We start from the raw sequence: 21826 nt of genomic DNA, 5'->3' as shown, positions 1-21826 counted from the left end.
CTGACAAATAGACAGACAGAAAAAGCAAGCAAACAAGACAAGCAAACAGACAATCACTTCAACCAGCAAAGGAACCAGAGCGAGACGGGGGGGGGAAGGAGGGATGTTAACCATTTCGAGAAGGGAAGGGAATATTCATCAATTGGCGTTAGTCGTATTAGTTGCCAAGGGAGGTAATTGCATTTTCAGGAGACTGTTTTGTCTTTGCACAAACTCTAAACTGCAGGCAATGAGTTTGAGAGGCAAGGAAAAGGCTGGGTACAACGCTTAACCAAGGTCTGGGGATCAGCTCAAAAGAGCTCTATAAAGCATGGAGAGAGACTTCGGGTTTGAAGTAAAGCAAGGCACCTCCCTCCTCCTCCACCTCCCAACTATCGATAGGGGAGTGAACGTCTTCAATTATTCATTCTCCTTCATGCTTCATTCAGGGGTTCAGTGCATTCTCAGGTAAGAGCTAGTGCATCCAGGGGAATGGCCTTTCTACCAGCCCTGCTCTACAACACTTGAGGTGGACGTCCGCTCCAGCGCTGCCTCCGGGCCGTTTAAACAAAGCAGCTGGAGCTGCGGATTTTTTTTGCAAAAAATAATATACTTCCTCCAGATCAAACAGTATATCATGAAGGTTGGTTTCAGTTTATTTCATTTCTATTAAAAGGAATATTAATTGTGGCAGATGGTAAAACTACAACTGCAACATTTTGGTGCCAATGCTTTTTCTGTCCCACCCCTTGGGGGTTGATAATGGAAGTTGACGCTTTAGAGCCTGCAGTTATCTACAGTATCCAGTGGGAGGCAGAGTGGACTCGAGTTTAGATCAGATTCTCCCACAGCTAAGGACCAGAAATTGGGCTGTTGGCATAGCAACGGCTCTAGAAACAGAGACCATGCATTTGAGGGTTTGGGGTGTGCGTGACAAGACGTAGTTGGGAGTGGACGCAGGGAAAGGGTGTGTTTAGAGGGGTACAGCAAACAGGCAAACACACTGAGAACAAAGAAGATAAGGTATAGGATATATGACAGGTACGGGTGAGAACCTCGCAGACACACACATGGACAGACATATGGAGGCCGGCGGGGCCACTTTGGGTTTCACCGTCCTGTGATACTATCCTGTTTTGTTACCTGACCGAGGGCCAGCAGCTCGAAGAGAGGGGGAGGGGGGAAAGACTCCACTTCTAGGCTGGAGAGAGACGCGAGAAAGAAAGCCCAACCCAGCCCTCTTTTTTTTTTTTTTTTCACCCTTCTGCAAACATGTCACAGTCAAACAAACACGCTCGCCTGAGACCATGAAGTGATGCATTTTCAAAGCCTATGCTCAATTTCATAGTCGCCCACTAGATCTATCATTCTTCAGAGGCCGCAGCATACTTTCCAGGATCGTACATAGTCAAAGCCACAGCAGTGAAGCATGGCGCTGCTTACATAACTCATCATCCACATGAAACACATGTACATTCACACTAGAGTCAGTCATTCCTGCTGCTTCACTTCTCAGGCTACGGCCAAAGATTCTGCTGCGACATATAAATATGGATGCGTTCACTGTTACCTAATTACTTCCTGCATGTTGGAACTGTAAATTGGTCTAAAATAGCATCGTTTACTGAAATCCCATTTCAGGAAGAAGCAACACGGGAGGTGCTAAATGTTTGCCTTCTGTGTCTCTGCTTCTTAAACAGGAATATTAAAACCAGAAGGCATTTCAGCGGGTGCCAAACGTTGGTCTGTACGAGCACTGTTTTATGTCTATTTTTATTTTATTAGAGGCCGTATTCCAAATGTGCGACTCTTAAATTTGGTGGCCGGCAATTGCCCTTTTGCCTGATACAGTTACGCATGATTACTTTTGAATCCAAAGACAAGCTTAGTGTCTACTCTATCTATAAATGTTGAGCCCCACCTCCCTTTATGGCCTCCCAAGACTCTCTGCAATTTAGCATTCATGATGTTTCCGAGCTTAATTAAAACAGCTAACCTCTTATTCTGGGTAATTTCCGCAACATGAAATCATCAAAACGTTTTTTTAAAGTCTCAAGAGTCGATCAAATGTTTTGCACCCGATTGGATTCAAAGATTGCCTCTGAGGTGGAGGCTGCTGCAGATGTGCCACCTGTTCTGAGGCAGGACACAAAAGTCCTCGGTTAATGCTCCGAATAGCCATCATCTGATCTGTATGTATGAGATGAGCATGTGTACCAGCATGTACCTGCTGGCTAGAGTGCTGCCTTCAGCCCCGCATAACGCATGGATGTGCAGAGTGCAATAAAGTACTCTCTCATAGGGAAGATGGATTTGCACCCTGGAAATATTCCCTCATCCTCCCCTGACATATGGAAGGATGGATGGATGTGCGACTGCACTAACCTACTCTTAGCGACTCCTTTTCTTCAGCCTTAGTGCTATCTACTTTCCCCCGCCTGCATCTCATCACTTTCCCTGTGTTGTTTGGATGAGCATGGTGGCCACAGGGGCCCAAAGCCTCAGGGACAGTCTTAGGCAGAGCCCCTGAAGACTTGGCTGATTAGCCAGGCCTGTAAAGCCCCTGTCACAAGAGGAGCAGACTAGCAGAGCATAGCATAATCAATTTACATGTTTATGTACAAACAGATTATATCATCTGGAAGCATTGTAACAACAAGGCCCGAAATGACCGCCTTAAAATGTTGCCCTGCACATGTATGTGACCTCAGAATGACCTAAACACATCCTCCACCACCACAATAAAGACTAAACTCCTCCAAGTCAGACTAATGCAGTTAGAGCACAAACCCACAATCATGACGTTACATAAACACGCATTTGTATTAATTTAGGTTAAAAGTCATAACTCCCATAAACCACGCTCGTCTTTGCCTTTCATGTCAGGTTAAGGAGTCGACTAAGATCATAAATTATAAAGCACTATTATATAGCCCAAGCCCACTTGGCAATTAACAGCCACTAAAAGTGCATCCCTGAGTGCATCACATCTTTGAGGCAGAGTATACATCTATATTTATCCAAATCTGCAACTCCACTGGCTTACACAAAATTATGTAACATGAATGGATGAATAATTGAAAGACCACAGGCAAGTGGATTGAATGTTAATGTGGCATGAGGATATATCCCGCCTCTCCTGTCCTAAACCTCCATCCTCATTGGGCCTTTCGCTGGCTGCTCAGAAAGAGATCTAGATTCAAAGCTCTCAGGGATTGAGGCTTCTCGTATAGCAACACTGGAGGAGAACCTACGGTGTACACAAGGTTCGCTGAACCGCAGCAGAATCGTTTAAGTGAAGACCAATGAGGCATTACTGACAATGAACAACCTAATTAAGCTTTCTAAGATCCACAATCTACGGACGCCTAGGATATAAACATCTCAGCACGTGTGGCCACAGAATCTAAGCAACACACGATCGTTGTAATCCAACTGAGTTTCTCTGCTATTTCATTGTGCAACCTCCCCTCCCTCTCTCTCCCCTGAAACTGTGTTACCTTGGTTTTAAAGTCTTGGTCACCACCAGCAACTGCAGTTCAAGCTGTCAGTCAGCTCCTGGGGATAGCAGTGTGTTTGTTCGGCTCGCCTATGTCTACGGCCAAGCAACAATGACGCGTTAACACATGGCTGAAGGTTAAACGAAAGGCCCCTCTATTGTTATTTGTGCCTGAAGCACTTTACATCCATGATGTTTAAATTAACAAGATTATTTGGCTGATTGTAGTGCAAAGACTACAGGAGCATTATTGTTTCCAGAAGTGCAAGAAGCACTTAGATATTTTACTCGAGGAATAGTAATAATACGACGTAAAACGACTCCATTATAAGTAAAAGCGCTGCATTCAAACTCCAACTTAACATTCATAGGTATTGTGAGCTAAACTAACATTAAGTATCAAATAGAAGTAATCATCTTGCAGAAATATCTCTTCTGACATTATTAGATTGTGAATACTGATGCATCAATGTGTTAGCAGCATTTTACGGTTTAATCTTTAACGAGGCATTATTTTGAACAAATGAATCCATGTGTTATTAAGTCAAATCTGAATCTGTACATCAACTATTAACTATAGCTGTTAAATAGTCATTTCCACCGCTGGTTGTTGTTCCACTAATGTAGGGCACCACGTATCAGCTGTGCAGAGCAGCTCTTTGATATTCATCAACAGTGGAGAGTTTCCCTTTTATGTTGCATTGATGATGCTTACGTTTGAGAGTCACATGAACTATTCACATGAACTTCAGAGGCTTTATGTTTGGCTGAAATAATTTGTCACATGTTGTTGAGATTATTCATTTAATTGGATGGATTGATGCAGGTATGGCGATGAGTGATGGGCACACAAAGGACATGTTTTGATGTAAATGCACAGACTCGATGATATGGCTACACAAGGGCTGTGGAGAGCGGGAGACGAATGAAAGCGCAGCTTTGTCTCCGGCTTGAGAGTCCCGTTTAAAATGAGCAATATGCCACGAGCGTGATTGATTAAATCATGGTCAGACATCAGTGAAGTCAGCACTAACACCACAGGGAATGATACACTCCCAGCAAGCTTACACCTTGCATTTCTAATATACTGTAGGCTTATAACATCTATCCGAGCCTCTAAATTTAGCATCCAATTAAAGTGTATCTAAATCATTTACTATACATTTGAATTTCTAATCAATCATGAAAGAAATAAAACAATGAGTGGCTCAAGTGGAATTAGTTCACAGGTAAGGAGAGGGCTACACAGGAGCTTGTATCATATTTAAATATTTTTACTTCCTAGTTCTCCATTGTTCACAGACTGTACGCTTCCAGTCATTCTGTTTGGACTTAAATAAATTAGATGAACCTCAGGTTAATGTAGAAAACACCACAAAGCAGTAAATCACTGTTAAATCATGGTGGGTCCTGCGAGCCACGAGCTGGACTGAAAGGCTCACGGTTCCTGTTTTGCTGTTTTGTCTATTAGTGGATTTCACAACCAGGTTTCCGGGTGAAGGCAAAAGCTGGGAGAGCCAGATGTAATGTGCACAGCAAATTACACAGAAAATTGTACTCCTCTGTGGCTCTACGGGTTTCACACTAATCCTGAACAACGGAAATGTTTTCGATGTTCACAAAAGCGACATTGTTCCTGAAAGAATATGTTCATGCTTGTTTGTAACTCCATGCAGCGCTGTGTTGACGAGGAAAAGGCCACAGGATGCTTCAGGGCAAGAGACTAACATGAAGCAGACAAACCAAGAGGCAAATATCTCGTTGTCAATGTAGTGTAGCGCCAAAGGCTAACGTTTTATGATAAATAAAATGTGCTTATTAGTTCCGGGAGGACAATCCCTGTCATGCTAAAGACGCAGGAGACCCTACAGCTGTCTCCAGTTGCACGGCCCACATGTGCAGCTTCATATTGCAGCTGTGCAGTCTACAGAGGAAAACAGTTACCATCTGTATTGTAATAGAGCCCTAGTTTAAAATCATGTGTCAAATTGATGGAACACTTGTGAATGAGGAATAATTGGTGTGACGAGTAAATCAGAATTTGTTCACCCTGCCCTGTCATTTTGTTTTAAGGTGTGTGTCATATTATGTATCTCCAAATTGTCTCCAATTTGTCACAGAATCAAAGTGAGGTTAAAACGACCTAATTGGACTGCTGAGGAAATCGAGTGTTTCGCATCTGCCTAGGCCTGGAACCAAACGCAGGGTTTCACTCTGACACTATGGTGCTACACGCTGGTGCGAATAATCACAACCACCATCCACGGCCGTAAAGGGAACAACACAAGCACAGTGCGGTTTCAGCTGTTTGAATTACATGACACAGCCACTGTACTCATTTGTTAGTCTTAAACTGTTCCACAAAAAAGTTGGACGAAATCCTAAACAGAATGCTAAACTAATTATTTTGGGAGATGCTAGTGAGAGTGGTGCATCCTTAAAGATGAGTGGAAATATCTTGGCTTCTAGTGTAAGGTAGCTGGCAAGGAAAAGGTTTATTTTTAGCAGCGTGTTTATGTAAGTGACTAACATGTTGTGGAATAATGAGGAGGCTCTCTGGGCCCTCGGTGGAGCTACAGAGATGGGACTCTCAGAGCAGCAGAGGGTGATTGAAGGAAGCTAATGAGCAGGAGGGAAAAAAGGATGAAAGCATGAAAATACAAAGGAAATACAACAATTACCAATGGGAGGTCTCTGTAAGGCACGAGTGAAGAGACAAACGAATAGAGATGAAGTGGTGGAGGAGAATGTCATTGCAATGGGGGAGATAATTATCACGGTCAGGAAAAAAAAAAAAAAAGACCACTGGCATGAGAAAATGTTGGTTTTATGTGATTCGCTGAAATTTCCACCCCTAAAAGCAGAAAAAAGGACTGGAGTACCAGTGAGAATCTCACTGGCCTGATTTATGAGCTCATTGCTGCTTTTCAGCTAACATCCAAATCTCTTTACTCATCTCAGCATTTCAGGCATTTTTTCTACATTTGGTTTCATAGTCAGCTCTCGTTTTTATTTCTGTAACAGAGTGTTGAGCTCTGGGGCTATTTCAGGTGCAGGTCTGTGGCACAATGCACTTAAGTGCAGTGACTCACCAAAAACACTACAAAACAAAACTACTCTCCTCTACAAATATTCTGAAATAATCTCTTCTTTTTCTTTGATATCATATCCTTCACATACTTTCATTTGCACCCCATCATTCGCTCACACACACAACAAGCACTCTCGTACGTTATCTGGTACCTCTTCTCAGGAGGGGGCTCCTGATTGGCTGGTGGGGATGCCTGCGCTGTTTCCTGCAGGTCAGGGATATTGGCAAAGTCATCTTGCTCAGCCACGCCAATGGCCAGAGCCAGGACCACCAGCTTCCCCTCACTGGCTCCCCATAAAATAAATACGATAAAGAGATAGATACAGAGAAAGAACGAGAGGCCAGAAAAGAGAACAGATGCAAAGGATAGGGAAATCGGACATAAAGAAGGTGTGGTGCAGGGGGAGAGAAGAAAAGAGAGGTCATTTTAAGTGACAGCGAGGACAGAAAGCATGAGAGGCGGGACAATAAGAGACCTTATGACATTAAACAGAGGAAGCAGTTACAGAGAAAATGGTCATTAATGTGAAAAATGCAACACCCCAGCAGTAAGCACTTTGTCCAGGGAAGGATATTTAAAAGAAACCTTTTAAACTGAAAGGCCAAATTAATAATAACGTAATGATTTTAATGAAGTGGTGCTGACAACAGGTGCACTCTGTGTTCACATCGTACAGACAACAACTAAATTAAGGGAGCTGTTGGTGATTAGTTAATGATTGTTAATGGATGTGATATTCAGCAGCTTGCACATCAGCTTCCACACATGTAAGAAGTATGTACAGGCCTGTATGCACACACACACCACCCACACTCACAGTAATTTATTTAGTTATTTAACCCGCCTTCTGCTTTCCCTCCAGACTCACCTTTCCCATCGAACATGAATGTCGTCTTTCTCCAGAGTTAAGATTTAATTAAGCCTCATTAAGAAGATCTGGACTAATTGTTTCTATTTGAGTGACACAGTATCTTGAGGTGCTCGGTGTATGTCACCGTTTTCTGGGTCACTGCTCTCTCGCTCTCCGTGTTGCTCTCTTCTCATTTCATCTTCTCCATTATGTCACACTTGCTCTCCAAATCCCCTTTCCCCCTCATCGCTATCCCCGGCTCTTAATTCTCTGCCTCCTTCCCTACTTCCTGTCACCCACACCCACAGTTCTATAGCTTAAGCCTCTGACTGCGTTACAATACCTCAGCTAAGAAAATACAGTGCTGCCAAGCTGTGGAAAGATATCACCCTGAACTTCACAATTTCATCTTTCTTACATGCTGTCAAAAGCATTTCTTGCAGCCCCATAAAGCCATGTTTAATCATTTCCCTGTTATACGTCTATAACAGTGGTTCCCAGCCTTTTATGTCGAACACCCACAAGAAACCCACAACTGCTTTCAGCTTAACTTAAATACCTCTTCACCACCACACGTCATAAATGTTTCCATTGAAAGTGATTTTATCTATATCGTCTATCTCTAACGTTTATGCATCACTTTTAGCAAACAATCTGAACGTTTATCCATTACTTTAGGCTGATTGTTTTTACTGACATGTCTTCTATGTTTCAACTCAATTCATGTTTCAACTTGTCTGCTCACTTGCTTACTATCACACACGGACTTCATGCGTTACAGCTGACTCAATATTTGAATTGTTTTTATCATATTAATTCCTTAATCTACTCAATAATATTTCCACATTTACTCCGGCAAATGCAGGCTCAAAATGGTTCTGAATATTTTTATCGGTGGTCTCTATAAAGGCCGATCAGACGACACAAAAATGTTAGACATTTTATCTAAAATGGCTTAGGCTTAACATGTTGCACATGTTGCCTACAAATAAATAAACATTTGTCAATGAGTAGTAACTACCTTAATAAATCATGAATTAATCATGAATTGCAGTATTAATATGCATTTATAAAGCATATATTAACATAGTCCCTAACCATTATATATATATAAATGCATGAATAATGTACATCTAAATAAGTTATTAATCATTTACTAACACTATAAATGATCTTATTAATCATCTACAACTCCTTAATAATTGGTTTGTAAAATATATAATACTTCATTTACAAATGGGGAATCCATCATTTATAAAGTATGAAAACACAATAATGAAGCACATAATAGACGGGCTTATTAATGAAGAATAAAACATTTACAACTGTTATGAACTGCATACTAATGAATTATTAATGTAAGAACAATGCTTTATAAATGATGAATTAAGTGTTTACTCATACTTAAGTAATGCTTCATAGTGTGTAGTTATTATAAAGTGCTACCGATAATTTTTCATCAATTAATTTTCATACTTTATATACTTTGTTTTTAAGAACAGTTAAATAAATAAATATGTCAAACTTAAATACAACGCTTCAAATAGACCCTGTGATCCGTAGCGGAACCCAATAATCCGGATCGGGGCACCCTCAATAATATATCCAATGGCATGGTGCTTGTATTGTTACTATAAGTACAGGTTATTGGTTAAATGGTTATTGGATCCTTCTTCTCATCACCTTTCAAGTATGAGCATTTACACTCAAGAATATTGGTAAAAAATTTAAATTAATGCACCGAACATTAAGGAAGCGAGAGAGGGAGCAGACATTAATTACATTAGGATAAGTTATTGATTTTATGCCAAAAAGCAGGGCGACCATTCGCCCAAGATATCCATTTGGTCAAATAGCTCCAAAGGCTAGATATCTGTGTCAACCACATCAACACATTCATTGAGCAATGATTCACCCAGATAGGGAATCTGGCCAAGATTGAAATTAACTGGCTTGAACAGTGGGTCACGTCTATTACTAGACCGCTCTGTCATCAATCATATGAGGTGTTGCTGTTGCAAAGAAGGAAATACATCACCATATATGACCTCAATCTCATGTTTACAATGATGAGTTGACTAGATAAGTTGAGTATTATGGGCGATATTATCAATGACCTTGGTTGTGGCGCGTTTGCTACATTGCTAATGCTCCGCAAGCCGTTGACATTAGCTCAGCTGTGTCATAATCAAATGCCCGGAGAAGCTTTTACACAAATAAAAAAATAAAAATAAAAAAAATTGTGAGAAGCTACTGTAAAATGGAAATCAGTGCAAAGGGACATTAAACGCATGTTTTACTCTGGCAGTGTCCTACGTCATACCTTCATCACCCCCGCTCTCCCTCATCTGCTCTCCCTCCACTTCTGGCCTGAAGTAACAATATGTTGTAGAAGTAATGGCGCTGGTGACATAAGATCAATGCTTCAGGGTTAACACAAAACACAGCTGCTTAACCCTTGTTCTTTTACTGATGCACAGTGACATGTGGACGGTGTGATGTACACATGCTGAAGCACATGTCAGCAGGCTAACTGCACAACCCTATTAGCATAAAAGTTACAGTGGTACCAGAAAAAGAGTTTAGTTGCAAATACTCATGAAATATGAATAAGGCCTACTGGTGTGTTCCCTAAGCAGGATATTCACTTCAAGTTATGGCCATCGGAGCCATCATTTCAAGTGATGGCTCCGAAATAACATCATGTAATTGAGTAGGGCGGCTTGAATACAAAATATGACTTTTTATGACACCATCTCATGAATATTATGAACAAGCACCACCAGCTCTGTCCTGCAGAAACAATTGCAGCAGACAGGCTGAATGCCATGCAAACAGATGTTACTGTTTATCAGAATGTACAGTGTAAACACTGAACACTTTTTTACAGAATGGGACAGAAAAAGCCCACAATATGTCGCAACCTTTTCTTGCAATTTTTTCTAAACATGATGTTATTTCATTCTAAAATTAGGGGGAATGCATTTATTTTTTTTAAGAGATTGCTCAATAAGAAGCTTTGCAATTAAATGTAACTGATCACTGATACATCACTTCATATGACCAAAACTATTGTTTACAAGGTAATAACTCATTAAACAATCAGTTTGAGCTGAGATTTGAAAGGATCATACAATATAACAAGTTACCATGTACTCCCCCTCTAAGATTAAAATCTAACAACCATAATGTATAATTGTTAATATCTATCTATGACGTCTTGATTAAATGACATGTTGAGTCATCTCTTACACAACCACAGGGCTTAGAGCTAAAAGACAACAGCTTATTTACATCCATAACTCTTCCCTTATTTACATTTATAATCGAGTTTTCATATAAGCCATCCTCTGGCCTCCTCATCTGCAATCAACTTCATCATCCTACATTAATAAACAACATGGACTAAATTGCATTTTGTAGCTGTATATAGAATATCTTTCTGGCAGTAGTGAAAGCTATGAGAACTTGCTCCAAACACACTATCTTGTACAGCCGTGAACCACAAAAACACACACCCACACAATACACATTTATGCATGTATGCACACAATCACACAGTACATATTTTGAAAGACAGAAGTAATATCCTTCCCTGGATATCAGATGCAAACTGAAAATAGACAACAGAAACAAGAGGCACAGAACACAAAGGTAAAAGGTAAAAGCAGATTAGTTAGTACTTAAACATAGATACACTATTAAAAATACTAATAACAATTTGATTCTAAGACATTAAGCATTGCAAAGCATCACCTTAAACAAATACTTAAAATAACTCTGCTTAGCATAACATAGCATGTACTGTAAGATACGGATAAAGACAGAGGCCTGAAGCAGGTGACACTACAAAGACTCCATCAAAATATGAAGGAAGAGTTGAAGAAACTCACAGGAAGGACTTGACGTCCAGGCCGCGACTTCGCATCTGGTCCATCGTGTAATCCCAGCTGCCAGGATTGGCACGAGAGCGCCCTGCTGCTCCACCTCCCCTATTGCGAGAGGCCCCTGCTCCTGATGGGCTGCCCCGTACACCCCTGGGACCGCCTCGTGTACCTGCACCCCCACCCTCACCACTGCCGCCACCTCCCTCTCCTCTCCCAGCACCCCCGCCTCCCCCAGGCTGTCCAGGTGCAGTGTGTAATTGTCCCAAACTTTGGGATGTGGTGGGGGGATGGCCGAGAATGGGGCCTGGTGGGTGGATGAGAGGCTGCTGAAGACTCTGCTGGCGCAGCAGCGTCCGAGGCCGGGAGGGGATGTGCTCCAAAGTGGACGTATACGATAAGACTGGTTCCCCAAAGCTGGGAGGGCAGAGGAGCAGGGAGGAAAGAGAGCGCGAAGAAGGCCACGGCCGGCATAGGATAGGATGATGAGGAGGGAGGATGTAGTCAGAGGGCACGGAAGAAGAAGAAGGAGAAGTCGGAGAGGAGCCGTGGCAACAGGAGGTGAATTGGTCAGGAGTGGTGAGGTCAGGAGATGAGACGTAGAAGAGAGGGAAAGAATCATCATAGATGAGACAAGGTGGCACAGGGCAGTAGGGAGACACAGCGGAGGAAGTCAGGTTGACGCCCGGATAGATACGGGAAAGTTCATCCAAACAGGAAGTTGATGATCGAGAGGGGGAGGAGGAGGAAGCAGGAGGAAGAGTGATGTGTGATGACAAAGTGGGGAAGGAGGCAGAGGGAGGAGCATTGGGAGGTGGAGAGAGGAGGAGGAGGAGAGAGAAAGAGAGCAACGTGAGGCAGCAGCAGTAACAGCAGTAGCAGAAATAGCAGTAGAAGGTGCAGCCTGAGTGGTCGCTGTGAGCCGTGTACTGCTCATAGCGCCGCGTCGGGCAGCAGTGTGCAAACGGTGAGCTCGCCCTGTGCGTCTGCGTCAGATGTGTGTGCACCTTGCGGGTCTGTGCAGTCTGAGCGTGCTGTTTGCGTGAGGGCGTGTTTCGCGTGGGCAGTGGTCGGATGTGCACCGTCCGCACGGGCGTGGTGCGATTCTGTGCCACGTGACTGCGTCGAGGCGTGTGGGTTGTAGTTTTGCAGGTTCCAGGCGTTCTTGACGAGGGTTTTTTGGTCTGATAAGAGATCCCCATGTCCTCGACTCGTCAGTCAACTTTTTCCATCTCTGATAGCCTCTCTTCCTGACTAAGTCTTTTTGGTCTTTTGAATATATGCTGCACCTCTAGAGACATCCCAACAGCCAACCAAGTCCTACAGTATAACTCCCTCCCTCTGTTAGCCTCTCATTTTCCACTCCTCCCCTTCAAAAATGCTGTTTAATTAGCTCATGCCTTTCTTACAAATGTTATAATTTACATGATATTTAGATGCCAACACTTACTTAAACATCGTTCCTGTGTTTTGTGGGCTCTACGGTATCCTGTATCATCCTTTTTATATTTTCCTCTACTCACCAAATACATCCTCCTCTCTCTCAGATCATTGTGTAAACCAGACTACCAGAATTAGGTCATGAGAGAGCTATTCACATCAGTTAGGTGCAGTTTACTCCGCTCCGCATAACTTTACCTGACATAATTCTGCATGAATGAGGCTTTTAGTGTCCATCATATCCGACAATCACAATAAAAGGGATAAAAAAGGTAATGGAAGGTTTTGCAGAAATAAAACAGTGTATGGGCAAAACAGAAGAAAAAGAAGAAGAAAAGGAGTTGCATTACACAGCAACAGAAAGATGGAGAGCGCGATGGGAACGATAAGAGCAGAGGGTGAGGATGGAGGAAAGGCAGAAAGTGGGGTGCGAGACACAAACACAAGAGACACAGACACTTATAGCAGCCTGAAAATAGAATCCAATTATAGACAGGGGGCAAAAAGAAAGATGAGAAGAGGAGAGAAGAGAAGGAGGGAATGAGGAGTGAGGTAGTGACGAGCGTAAATGTGTTGTGGAGGAAGCATCACAGGCACGAGGTGCCAAAGGAAGGTGCAAAGAAATCATGAAGAACTGAAAATTAAGTGCCTCATTTACAACACGCTGAATATAGACCCTAACTTGTGTCATACGTCATGGCTGTGGGATACATGCAGTCAGTGATAAACATCATTTCACATTCCAGCCTAGATCTTAATTAAAAGGTGGGTTGGGAAGGTGTGAGGCATCATCTCAGTCAGAGTGTGAAAGTGAGACTATTTCTGCATAGCATTTTTTTAAAGTACACTTGCAGGCAGTGCAGTTCCTCACATAAATAAATCATATCCTCCTGCAGATTCATACACGGGGCTATATTGTGCAGCTGGGCCGACTGTGTCAGCTGAAGGTTTGAGTCAGTGTGATACAGCTCGGGCGACTATTGTTATCTTCTGGTGATGACGAGAGTTCACATTTCCCGTGTGCTCACACTTTGATCTGTGCCAACATGCTCACTGTGACACCTGAGCTGCACTTTCCTCCCTGCTGAACTTGACCTAACTCTCCTTGTGTCTACTCAGAACCGATTCATTCATCTGACCACAGCTGCTGCTGCGGAGGAGGAGGAGGTAAAAACTTGTACGGATATCATTTGCATTGTTATAATGTGTTAATTCTGCTGCACAGTGAAATGTTTGCTTTTTTTTTTCTACCCGGTTCTGAACTCACTCGCTGGGTCTCAATCCTCCGGACTGCATGTGGCCCTGGACGGTCTGCCACCTCCCGGCCTTCACTCCCTCTGTCACCATGCTCTTCACGCTGTCACTGCGATAAGGACCCCCCCCATCATCCCCATGCCCAGTTGCTGCCCCCTTCTGACCCCCTGACACTGCCCCACTAAGAGAGAGACAGGGTGCCGAGGTCCCACAGCAGACAGAAGGTATAGAGGAGGGAGAATAACGACAGGCAGAGGAGAAAAAGACCAAAGAGCGTGAGAAAGACAGACAAAACCACACATACACACACAGTAAAATAGATTGAGTAACCACATGGCTAAGGAGGTGAGACAGATCAGCAGAGTGTGTGAGGGGGCAGGTCTAGTTTTCCAGGCCAAGTAAGAGGCAGGAGGAGGAAAAGGTCTGTGTGGAGTCCAGTGTGGAGAAAGAGAGGGATGGGGGAGAGGAGAGCAGGGAGGAAGAGGAGGAAGAGGAGAATTTACAGGGAGCCTGTGGAGGATGGAAAACCAGCAAGAAGTCACTCCTTAGAGCCTGGAGGACCAATACTACAGCTGCCAGCATTCACTAGTGGCAACAGTGTGTGGATGCCGGTTATTTAGGTCTCATTCTCTCATTCATTTAGGTATTTGGGGCCTGAGATGTGCTACTATACAAGGCAATTCGATAGTAGCAACTTAGAGCAACTGGAGGACGGCTTGAACTGAAGTGCCTCATGAGCAAATAATCGACTCATTTGGGAAATCAAATGAGTGATATTCTGTTAAATACACGTGCATTTGTTCAGGTAGAACACCAATTACACTCTTTTTTTTAGATCTTAATGTGTAATATTTCATTTTCTAAAGATTTGCTTGTCATCTGATCACCACTTAGCATTAATAACGGTACACAGGAAATACCTGAACCACACAGTAGAAAGGATCATAAGGGCAATCTAATCATATCAACCTCCTAAAATTGTACAGTGTTCATACTTAAGCAAACTTGCCAACTCAGATTTCCTCTCAAAGCTGGTTTTAGGTTTAACATGTCACTACTCTGTCATCTACTCTGAAAGCAGTGATGATCAAAAATAAAGCACAGTAGTGCCCTCTGGTGACATGACTACATTTCATTAATATGCATGGTGCTCCTGCTCCAGGAGACGCAAAATATGAGGCGCAGCAGACACATGTCGTCGGGTGTGTAAGCATGGGGTTGGGGGGGGGGAAGGGGTGCTACACTTGCATCATGTCTCTTTGAAGGTCACCTTTCACATTGAATTCTGACCAACTAACCTGACAGAGCATGTGGATAAGTCATCAATCACAACAGCAGCATGGAACAGCAGCCGAAGCAACGGTCAACACAAGAGCCTCATTTATCGAGGACAAGGTGAACGTCTTTACTCTTCATCAAAGGTAGGAACACATAAATAAAGGGACCATGAATCACTAAGAGTATTTACAGGAATATAGCATTCAGATATTAATCATATTTCTGACTGAACTTCACTGACAGTAGAAGAAATATAGTCACTAAGTCATTGACAGTTTTTCATCTGGAAGCTGTCAGATTGATCAAATTAACTATAATGTACTTGATGCATGAATTCAAAAAAACGTTACGTCAAATCACCATGACTTTAAGACTGTGGCATGCCCGTTGCTGACGTTATTTATATAACAAGTTCAATATTGAAAAATGATCGTATTGAACTTCCAATCCAATAAATCCTTGAGCACGGAGACTGTTGTGCAGGGATGGTTACCTGATTGATAAATGATTAAAGAGATTGAAAGCTGCTGATCTCGAGAGAATCTCAAAATGGAAATAATTCCTAGCCGTCTGCTTTAGCAGCATAATATTGGTTGAAGTCAATACTATGCTGCTAAAGCCCCCGTCTCCCCTAGTTAAAATATCTTTTTAATGTTTTCTTATTCTAAGTCAATGTATTTCTTTACTGGCTCACATGCACTGCAGAAAACACAGCTCATTTTACCATTACTGCACTGAAAAGTTCATCTATTTTCCACTGCTGGAAAGACAGGGCCTGCTGAAAAACAGCTTCATGGACAATAACTGACAACCTTGAGGGTTTAAAAAAATAAATAAATAACTTCTCAAACACGAGCAGTAGGGTCTAAAGCTGGTTTCCTGAGATCAGCAGCCATCATCTTCAGGCAGAGTTTTCAGACAGCAATCCATATATCCACCGCGTCCATGAGCACATAGCTGCCTCCTTTCTGCAGGCCATTTGACACACAGTCCTCAACAGCTAGGTCTATTAAAGATGACCAGTTATTAGACAGTTTATCAGACAGATGCCTGGTAGCAGGATGTCTAAGCGTAGAGCTTTTTCTGTGCCCGGAGGGAGATAGGTATGACCTTGCTACTGCTATATTGGATTCAAGTGCCTAGTGAGTGAAAAAATGACTTATTGCATCAAGTAAAAACACTGTTACCCTATCTCCCCATATGATAGACAGTAGACACAGTTGAAGTGCTACAATGTTAGTGCAGTACACCTTAGATATTAGGTTGATGGGGATCAGAGAGAAGCCACATATGAATGTAAACCACAGGTGAACACTGGCACCACCCTGCAACCTGGTTCAACGGTCAACCCTCCACAATAACAACAACAACAACAACAACAATTTCAGTTCACACAAGCAAAAGGGCGGGGAGATACACAGATTACAGATACGGTGGGTTAAAGTATGTCTTTTTGAGAGGAAAGTTACGAGGGTTGTCCGTCTCCATGGTTAGAGCCCCATGGGAAAGAGGCGAGAGGTGAGAGGTCAGGAGTTAGTGGGACCGGCAGGGCTGTAGGGAGTGGGGGGGCATCTGAGCACGCGCCTCTCTGTTCATTAGAAGGTGACGGGATGTGAGAAGTTGCGGCAGAAATTAGCCCGCAGAGGATACAGGGCTGTGCTGTTTTGACGCTGCAGTAATAGTCGAATGGCTGTCGCAGTGATGCTGTAATATGCGTATGACATTTCCTGCACTCACATTTTCCAAGCAGATTATGACTAATCATTAGTACCCATTCGTGACCTCCAGTGTTCTAATATTGGCTGTGTTGTTATTGTTGTCGTTATTACTATTGTTGATGGAAATCGCATTATACAACATTAATAAGTCTAGAAATGTACACTTTGTGAATATTGCAAAACTGTGACATTTACAGAATGGGCTTTTTCCAAAGGGCCTTTGGCTAAATACCACTGGTTACTCGTGAGGAAATGTCCTCAGGAAAATGAAAATAATCAACATTATGAAACTAGGTGGATTTAATAAGCTGTTCGGCCATGTAACATCCACATCTAATGGTTCAATTTGATGAGTGGCTAGTGGTGGTGACTGCTCAACTAGAAAAGAGGATGGTGTGAGGAGGGGAGAGGAGAGGAATGCAAGCAAGGGACGAAAGGAAAGGAAATCGGGAAGGGAAAGGGGAGAGTGGCACTGCCCCTCCCTCGTTACAGCCCTGCTCAGGGGGAAGTCTCTTACCAACCTTGGACCAAGACTCACTTGAGTGTGAGGCGAGGATCTCCATATGGGGCATAGGGAGAAATGTTTAGTACGAACTCCTTGGGCGGATAGGAGCTCCACCTCTGCTGCACTGTGCTGCTGTCATTGTTATTCCAAAAGTCTCTGTCTAGATCACTGTGGCCAAAGAAAGAGACAGGTCAGAGCAATACAACTATGGACAGCCTTTGGCACCAACCAACCATTCGCAACAGGCGCTCCTGCTTTGATCCGTTGGCTTGATTTGAGGAAGAGCGTTGGTTTTACAGCTGCACTGAATGGGAGTTTGAAACAAAACAGGACCAGATTAATGTCTAGTTTTCCACCTGAAGTTGACAAATCACCATAGTTGTTTGATTTTAAAACCAAAAAGGGGCAGCCTGGGGGAAAAAGGCATTCACAAAAGCTTTTCATAAAGCAATGTGTTGTAGCAAAGACAGAGAAAAACAGAAGGAGATGCAAGAAAAGAGGAAGTCATAACCTGATGAATACATACAGCATGTGATTAATTTCTGTTCATCTAGCACGGCACCACTGACGAAACACATTTGAGTAAACATCAAGAAGTCAGGCGCCCCGTCCTCGGCGTGTGCGGTGAGAACGCATGAGACACAAGGCAGAGAGATAAATCGCAGACAATCAAAGTAGAGGAGGAAAAAGTGAGCAGAATCACTGATGTCATACGAGTCACACAGCAGTGGTCAGAGCTGTAGCACAGGGACAGAGCAGGAGAGAAAGGTAGTGCACAAAGAGAAGGAGTTTGAAGCTGAAATGGCCAACTGAGCACACCAATGCTGCTGGAGCCAGTGAGAAAGAAAATGCAAAAAATTAAGAGACCGAGGGACTCAAGTCAGAATACATTCACATAGTCCATCTTTAGTGCTTAAAAGTAAAAAGAAGACGTTCAAAAATAGCCGAAACAGCAGCAGGCTATAGAAGAGAAGTGGTGATGAGCAGGTTAATAGAGGCATTTTTGTGGAATAAAGTATTGTACTTAGCATTACAGAGCTGACATTTCCTGGTGTTGACCTATAGTCTTGTTTCATCAAGAACAGAAAATATCTTAATCTTAGTTTGAGCCCTGTAAGAAACCTTAAATCAAAAAATCCTCCCAAACATTTATACTGATATCACAAAGAGCTCACAAGACCCCCCCCCCCCCCCCCCCCCCCCCCCCCCCCCACCCCTACGTTTACTTGAACCTGCACCATTTGAAGCAATGCAGAGGCGTGGCTAAAGGCCTGCACTTAAGTGAGACCCATCTTACAACCCATAAGATACGTGCAGGAGCAGGCTCATCCAGCCAAAAGCTTCACAGGTTAGATAATGCAGATGTAATCTATACTGATTAAATCACTAACCTTTCGTTTAAAGTCTACCCGAACATGCTCTCGTAGAGATTGTGCTCTTCAAGATAAAACAGGCCTTATTTTCCGCCTTGTTTGCGTGGTGTACATCGCAGCGCTCACAGCTGAACCAAATAGAGTTCATTATCACCAGATTTATTCTACCCCAACCCGTTACCAGGCGCTTACTTGATGGCTTTCTTCTCCCCTCGCCCACGTGCCGAGTCTGGAGTGTCTGCTGTTTCCACTCCTGGCTTATTCCTCTTCCCCTTGAGCCAAGCAGAGGGAGGAGATGACAGAGAAAGCAGAGAAACAAAAGGTTAGCTTAGATTTGTCCTTTGAAGCTCTGTTTTTGCTATACTAATTTCAAGTGTAAATGCCTCTCCCATTATCTCAGGAACACTGTGCCATCAGTCCTTTACCCGATGGTCTCCTGATTACACTCATCAAAGTCAAATCAAATCTGCTGCGGAGAGCCATTTCTGACTATGATTAGCATTCGTACCACCCTGAAATTTACATGGCAATTGCCTCTTTAAGGTAATCCGCTGGGTACTGGAGAGAAGCCTCTAGAAAGACTCGCACCAGCCTGACTTCAAATAGCTAGAGCATGACCTGCTGTAACCATGGAAATAATGGCAATTTAAAGGCTTCGAAAAGGGAGGTCTGCTGGGTGCATTCGGCTGGAAAAGCTCATTACAGTTAAAGGTGTTTCACACGTCACAATGCAAGTAATCTCTATTGACACTTTGCTACAAGTTGGACAGGTAGGGGATCAGTCTAAAGCTGCCCGGCCCCCAAAATACCACGCCTGCTCCCCTGAAAGTGATGCTCTGATACACATCAAGGATAGGCGAGGATTCTCCAGCCCAGAAAACGAGGAGGAGGAGAACACACTGAGCTGCCACCGTGGCTTGGCTTGGACAATTGGATCTTATGTTGAAGGGCGATTTCCTGTGTTTGCTTATTTCCAAATATAATACGCATCATAAAATGAGTCTACGTCTCCTTTCTCTCTCCGATTGTGTCAACTGTCTTCATCCATGCCTGTCATACGTAATGTCCACTGAGAAGGGCAATAGCCAATACATTGCATTAGCCTAGCAAGCCAACGATAGCCTCATAATCAGACTTAATTGTCATTTTGTAGCGTTTTCTTTATTTATGTCACATCATTTCTTGTTGGGCAGTTGGTGTTATTTTGTTTCATTTCGCCCTCAGTACTAAGTGACGCATCTGTCCTGTTAACGCTATTTTAAGGTGACATTGGAAACGCGGTAGCCGTTGGGAAGACAGCCGAAGGGGGAAACATGGGGGGAAAACTCTGAGATGCAATCAGCCAGAGTAATTGACTGAGTTGACTCAGAGATCTAGGTATGTATGATGCATGCAACGGTCATAAATAGCAGACGTGTATGGAAATGCAAATTGTACCACAGTTTAAGTACTGATCTTCAGTTATTTATACGATGACTGACGTAAACTCCATAATGTCCAGATATAATTTCATACTAAAGCCCACACCTTGGATATTGCGGCTTTGGATATTGTTGGACCTGTTCCAAAGCCAGAGTAGACAATAGCACTGCTGGGCAGAAGTGATAAAGCCCACAATGGCACTACTGAGCAAAAAATGATATCTATCACACACACACAAGGACAGAAAAGCGCTCATCTATTGTATAATCGACACCAACCTGAAATAGACAGGTCAACAGATGAATAAACACTGATCTGACAGGAACGACACGTTAAACAGCTGCATTCAAGAGGTCTGTTTGTAATTTAAATACTAATTTCTGGATTAACGGTCTCTTTATAAACTATAGTAGACATGGAAGTCTATATACTGAACACATATCAACATGTTCTCAGCCCACACTAGAGAGACCAATCATGATCTTTTGGAGTTGGCTTTCGGCATTAAATAGCTGTTATCATTGGCTTGACATGCTGGCTAAATACATGACCTCATATTTTTGTACAGCATTTTGGGAACACAAAGATGCATACAGCCAACTATTAAAGCTTCAAAACATCTGCATGCCCAGAAGGGAAACTCTAAAAAAATCATTTTTACATAAGCACATCACAATAAATACTGTATTCTTGTACGGCAATTTATAGGGAGGAAAAATCTCTCTGAATCTCTGTCAGGCGAGGACAAGCTATCGAAGGAAGCTCATGTATCATTCAATGCTATCGTAAAAATTTCAAGAAGGTGGGAAGACATGGAGAATGAACAAGAGTCCAGTACAGAAAGAGGGGTGAGAGCTGAAAATAGAAACTAAATAAAAAAAATAAAAACAGGCAGTCAGATGGAGAGAAAAACAAGGACAGTGCAGGACGGTATGTGAGACAATGAGATTGGAGGGAGAGACAGGTGCGAAAAACGAACTGAGAGAAACAATGAGTGACAGGAAGTCCCGAGTGGATTGGATGTGAAAACAAGAAATGGATGGACATTGAGTCAGACGATCCTCATTTACATACACACACACACACACACACAAAGAATTACACAGCTTCAAAACCATCTCCCACACCTTTCCCTTCAGCTTATTCACAAGAGTGGATAACAAACACCCTTCTTCTATCTTCAGGGGAGTTGTGGAGGCTGCAGGGATCCATAGCGATGAACATAACAAAGCTCACCAGCTCTAAAGACAAGGTACAATAAAGAAAATCAGCTCAATACCCCAAATGAGGGTTAAAGCATACCACTGGAAGAGTGAGCAATTCCCCCTCATCATCCTCTACTCAAATGCCCTTGACAATACTTAAGTCTAATTTAAACCAGCCGTCCTTTTGTTAAGCGACAAATGGTTTCACACGATTACAGCATTCAGTGCCGTCTGGCTCTGAGCCATGAGTTCAGAATACCTCCAACTGATATGAATAACCAATTATGAGACAAATCACAAGAACTTGGGCGGGCGGGGGGGGGGGGG

General features: G+C 42.9%; 1 protein-coding gene across 7 annotated transcripts in view; it reads right to left on the bottom strand.

The window, feature by feature from the left end:
• The window catches only part of syt7a (synaptotagmin VIIa), a 70583-nt gene that overhangs the window by 17437 nt on the left and 31320 nt on the right, over window positions 1-21826 (bottom strand). For 2 of the 7 annotated variants that reach the window (XM_031871301.1, XM_031871311.1), the window contains 5 exons: window positions 19065-19144; window positions 17533-17667; window positions 14012-14179; window positions 11314-11721; window positions 6722-6853 (listed from right to left, as the gene is read on the bottom strand). In XM_031871301.1, coding sequence (XP_031727161.1) covers window positions 6722-6853; window positions 11314-11721; window positions 14012-14179; window positions 17533-17667; window positions 19065-19144 — 923 coding nt within the window. The other 5 variants (XM_031871328.1, XM_031871318.1, XM_031871338.1 and 2 more) reach the window with 5 other exon arrangements.

The sequence above is a fragment of the Anarrhichthys ocellatus genome, unplaced genomic scaffold (genome assembly GCF_004355925.1).
Source record: "Anarrhichthys ocellatus isolate YVR2014 unplaced genomic scaffold, GSC_Weel_1.0 scaffold2, whole genome shotgun sequence".
Classification (NCBI taxonomy): Eukaryota; Metazoa; Chordata; class Actinopteri; order Perciformes; family Anarhichadidae; genus Anarrhichthys; species Anarrhichthys ocellatus.
Note: the sequence above shows the minus strand (reverse complement) of the source record. Positions and strands in the feature narration are given on the sequence as shown.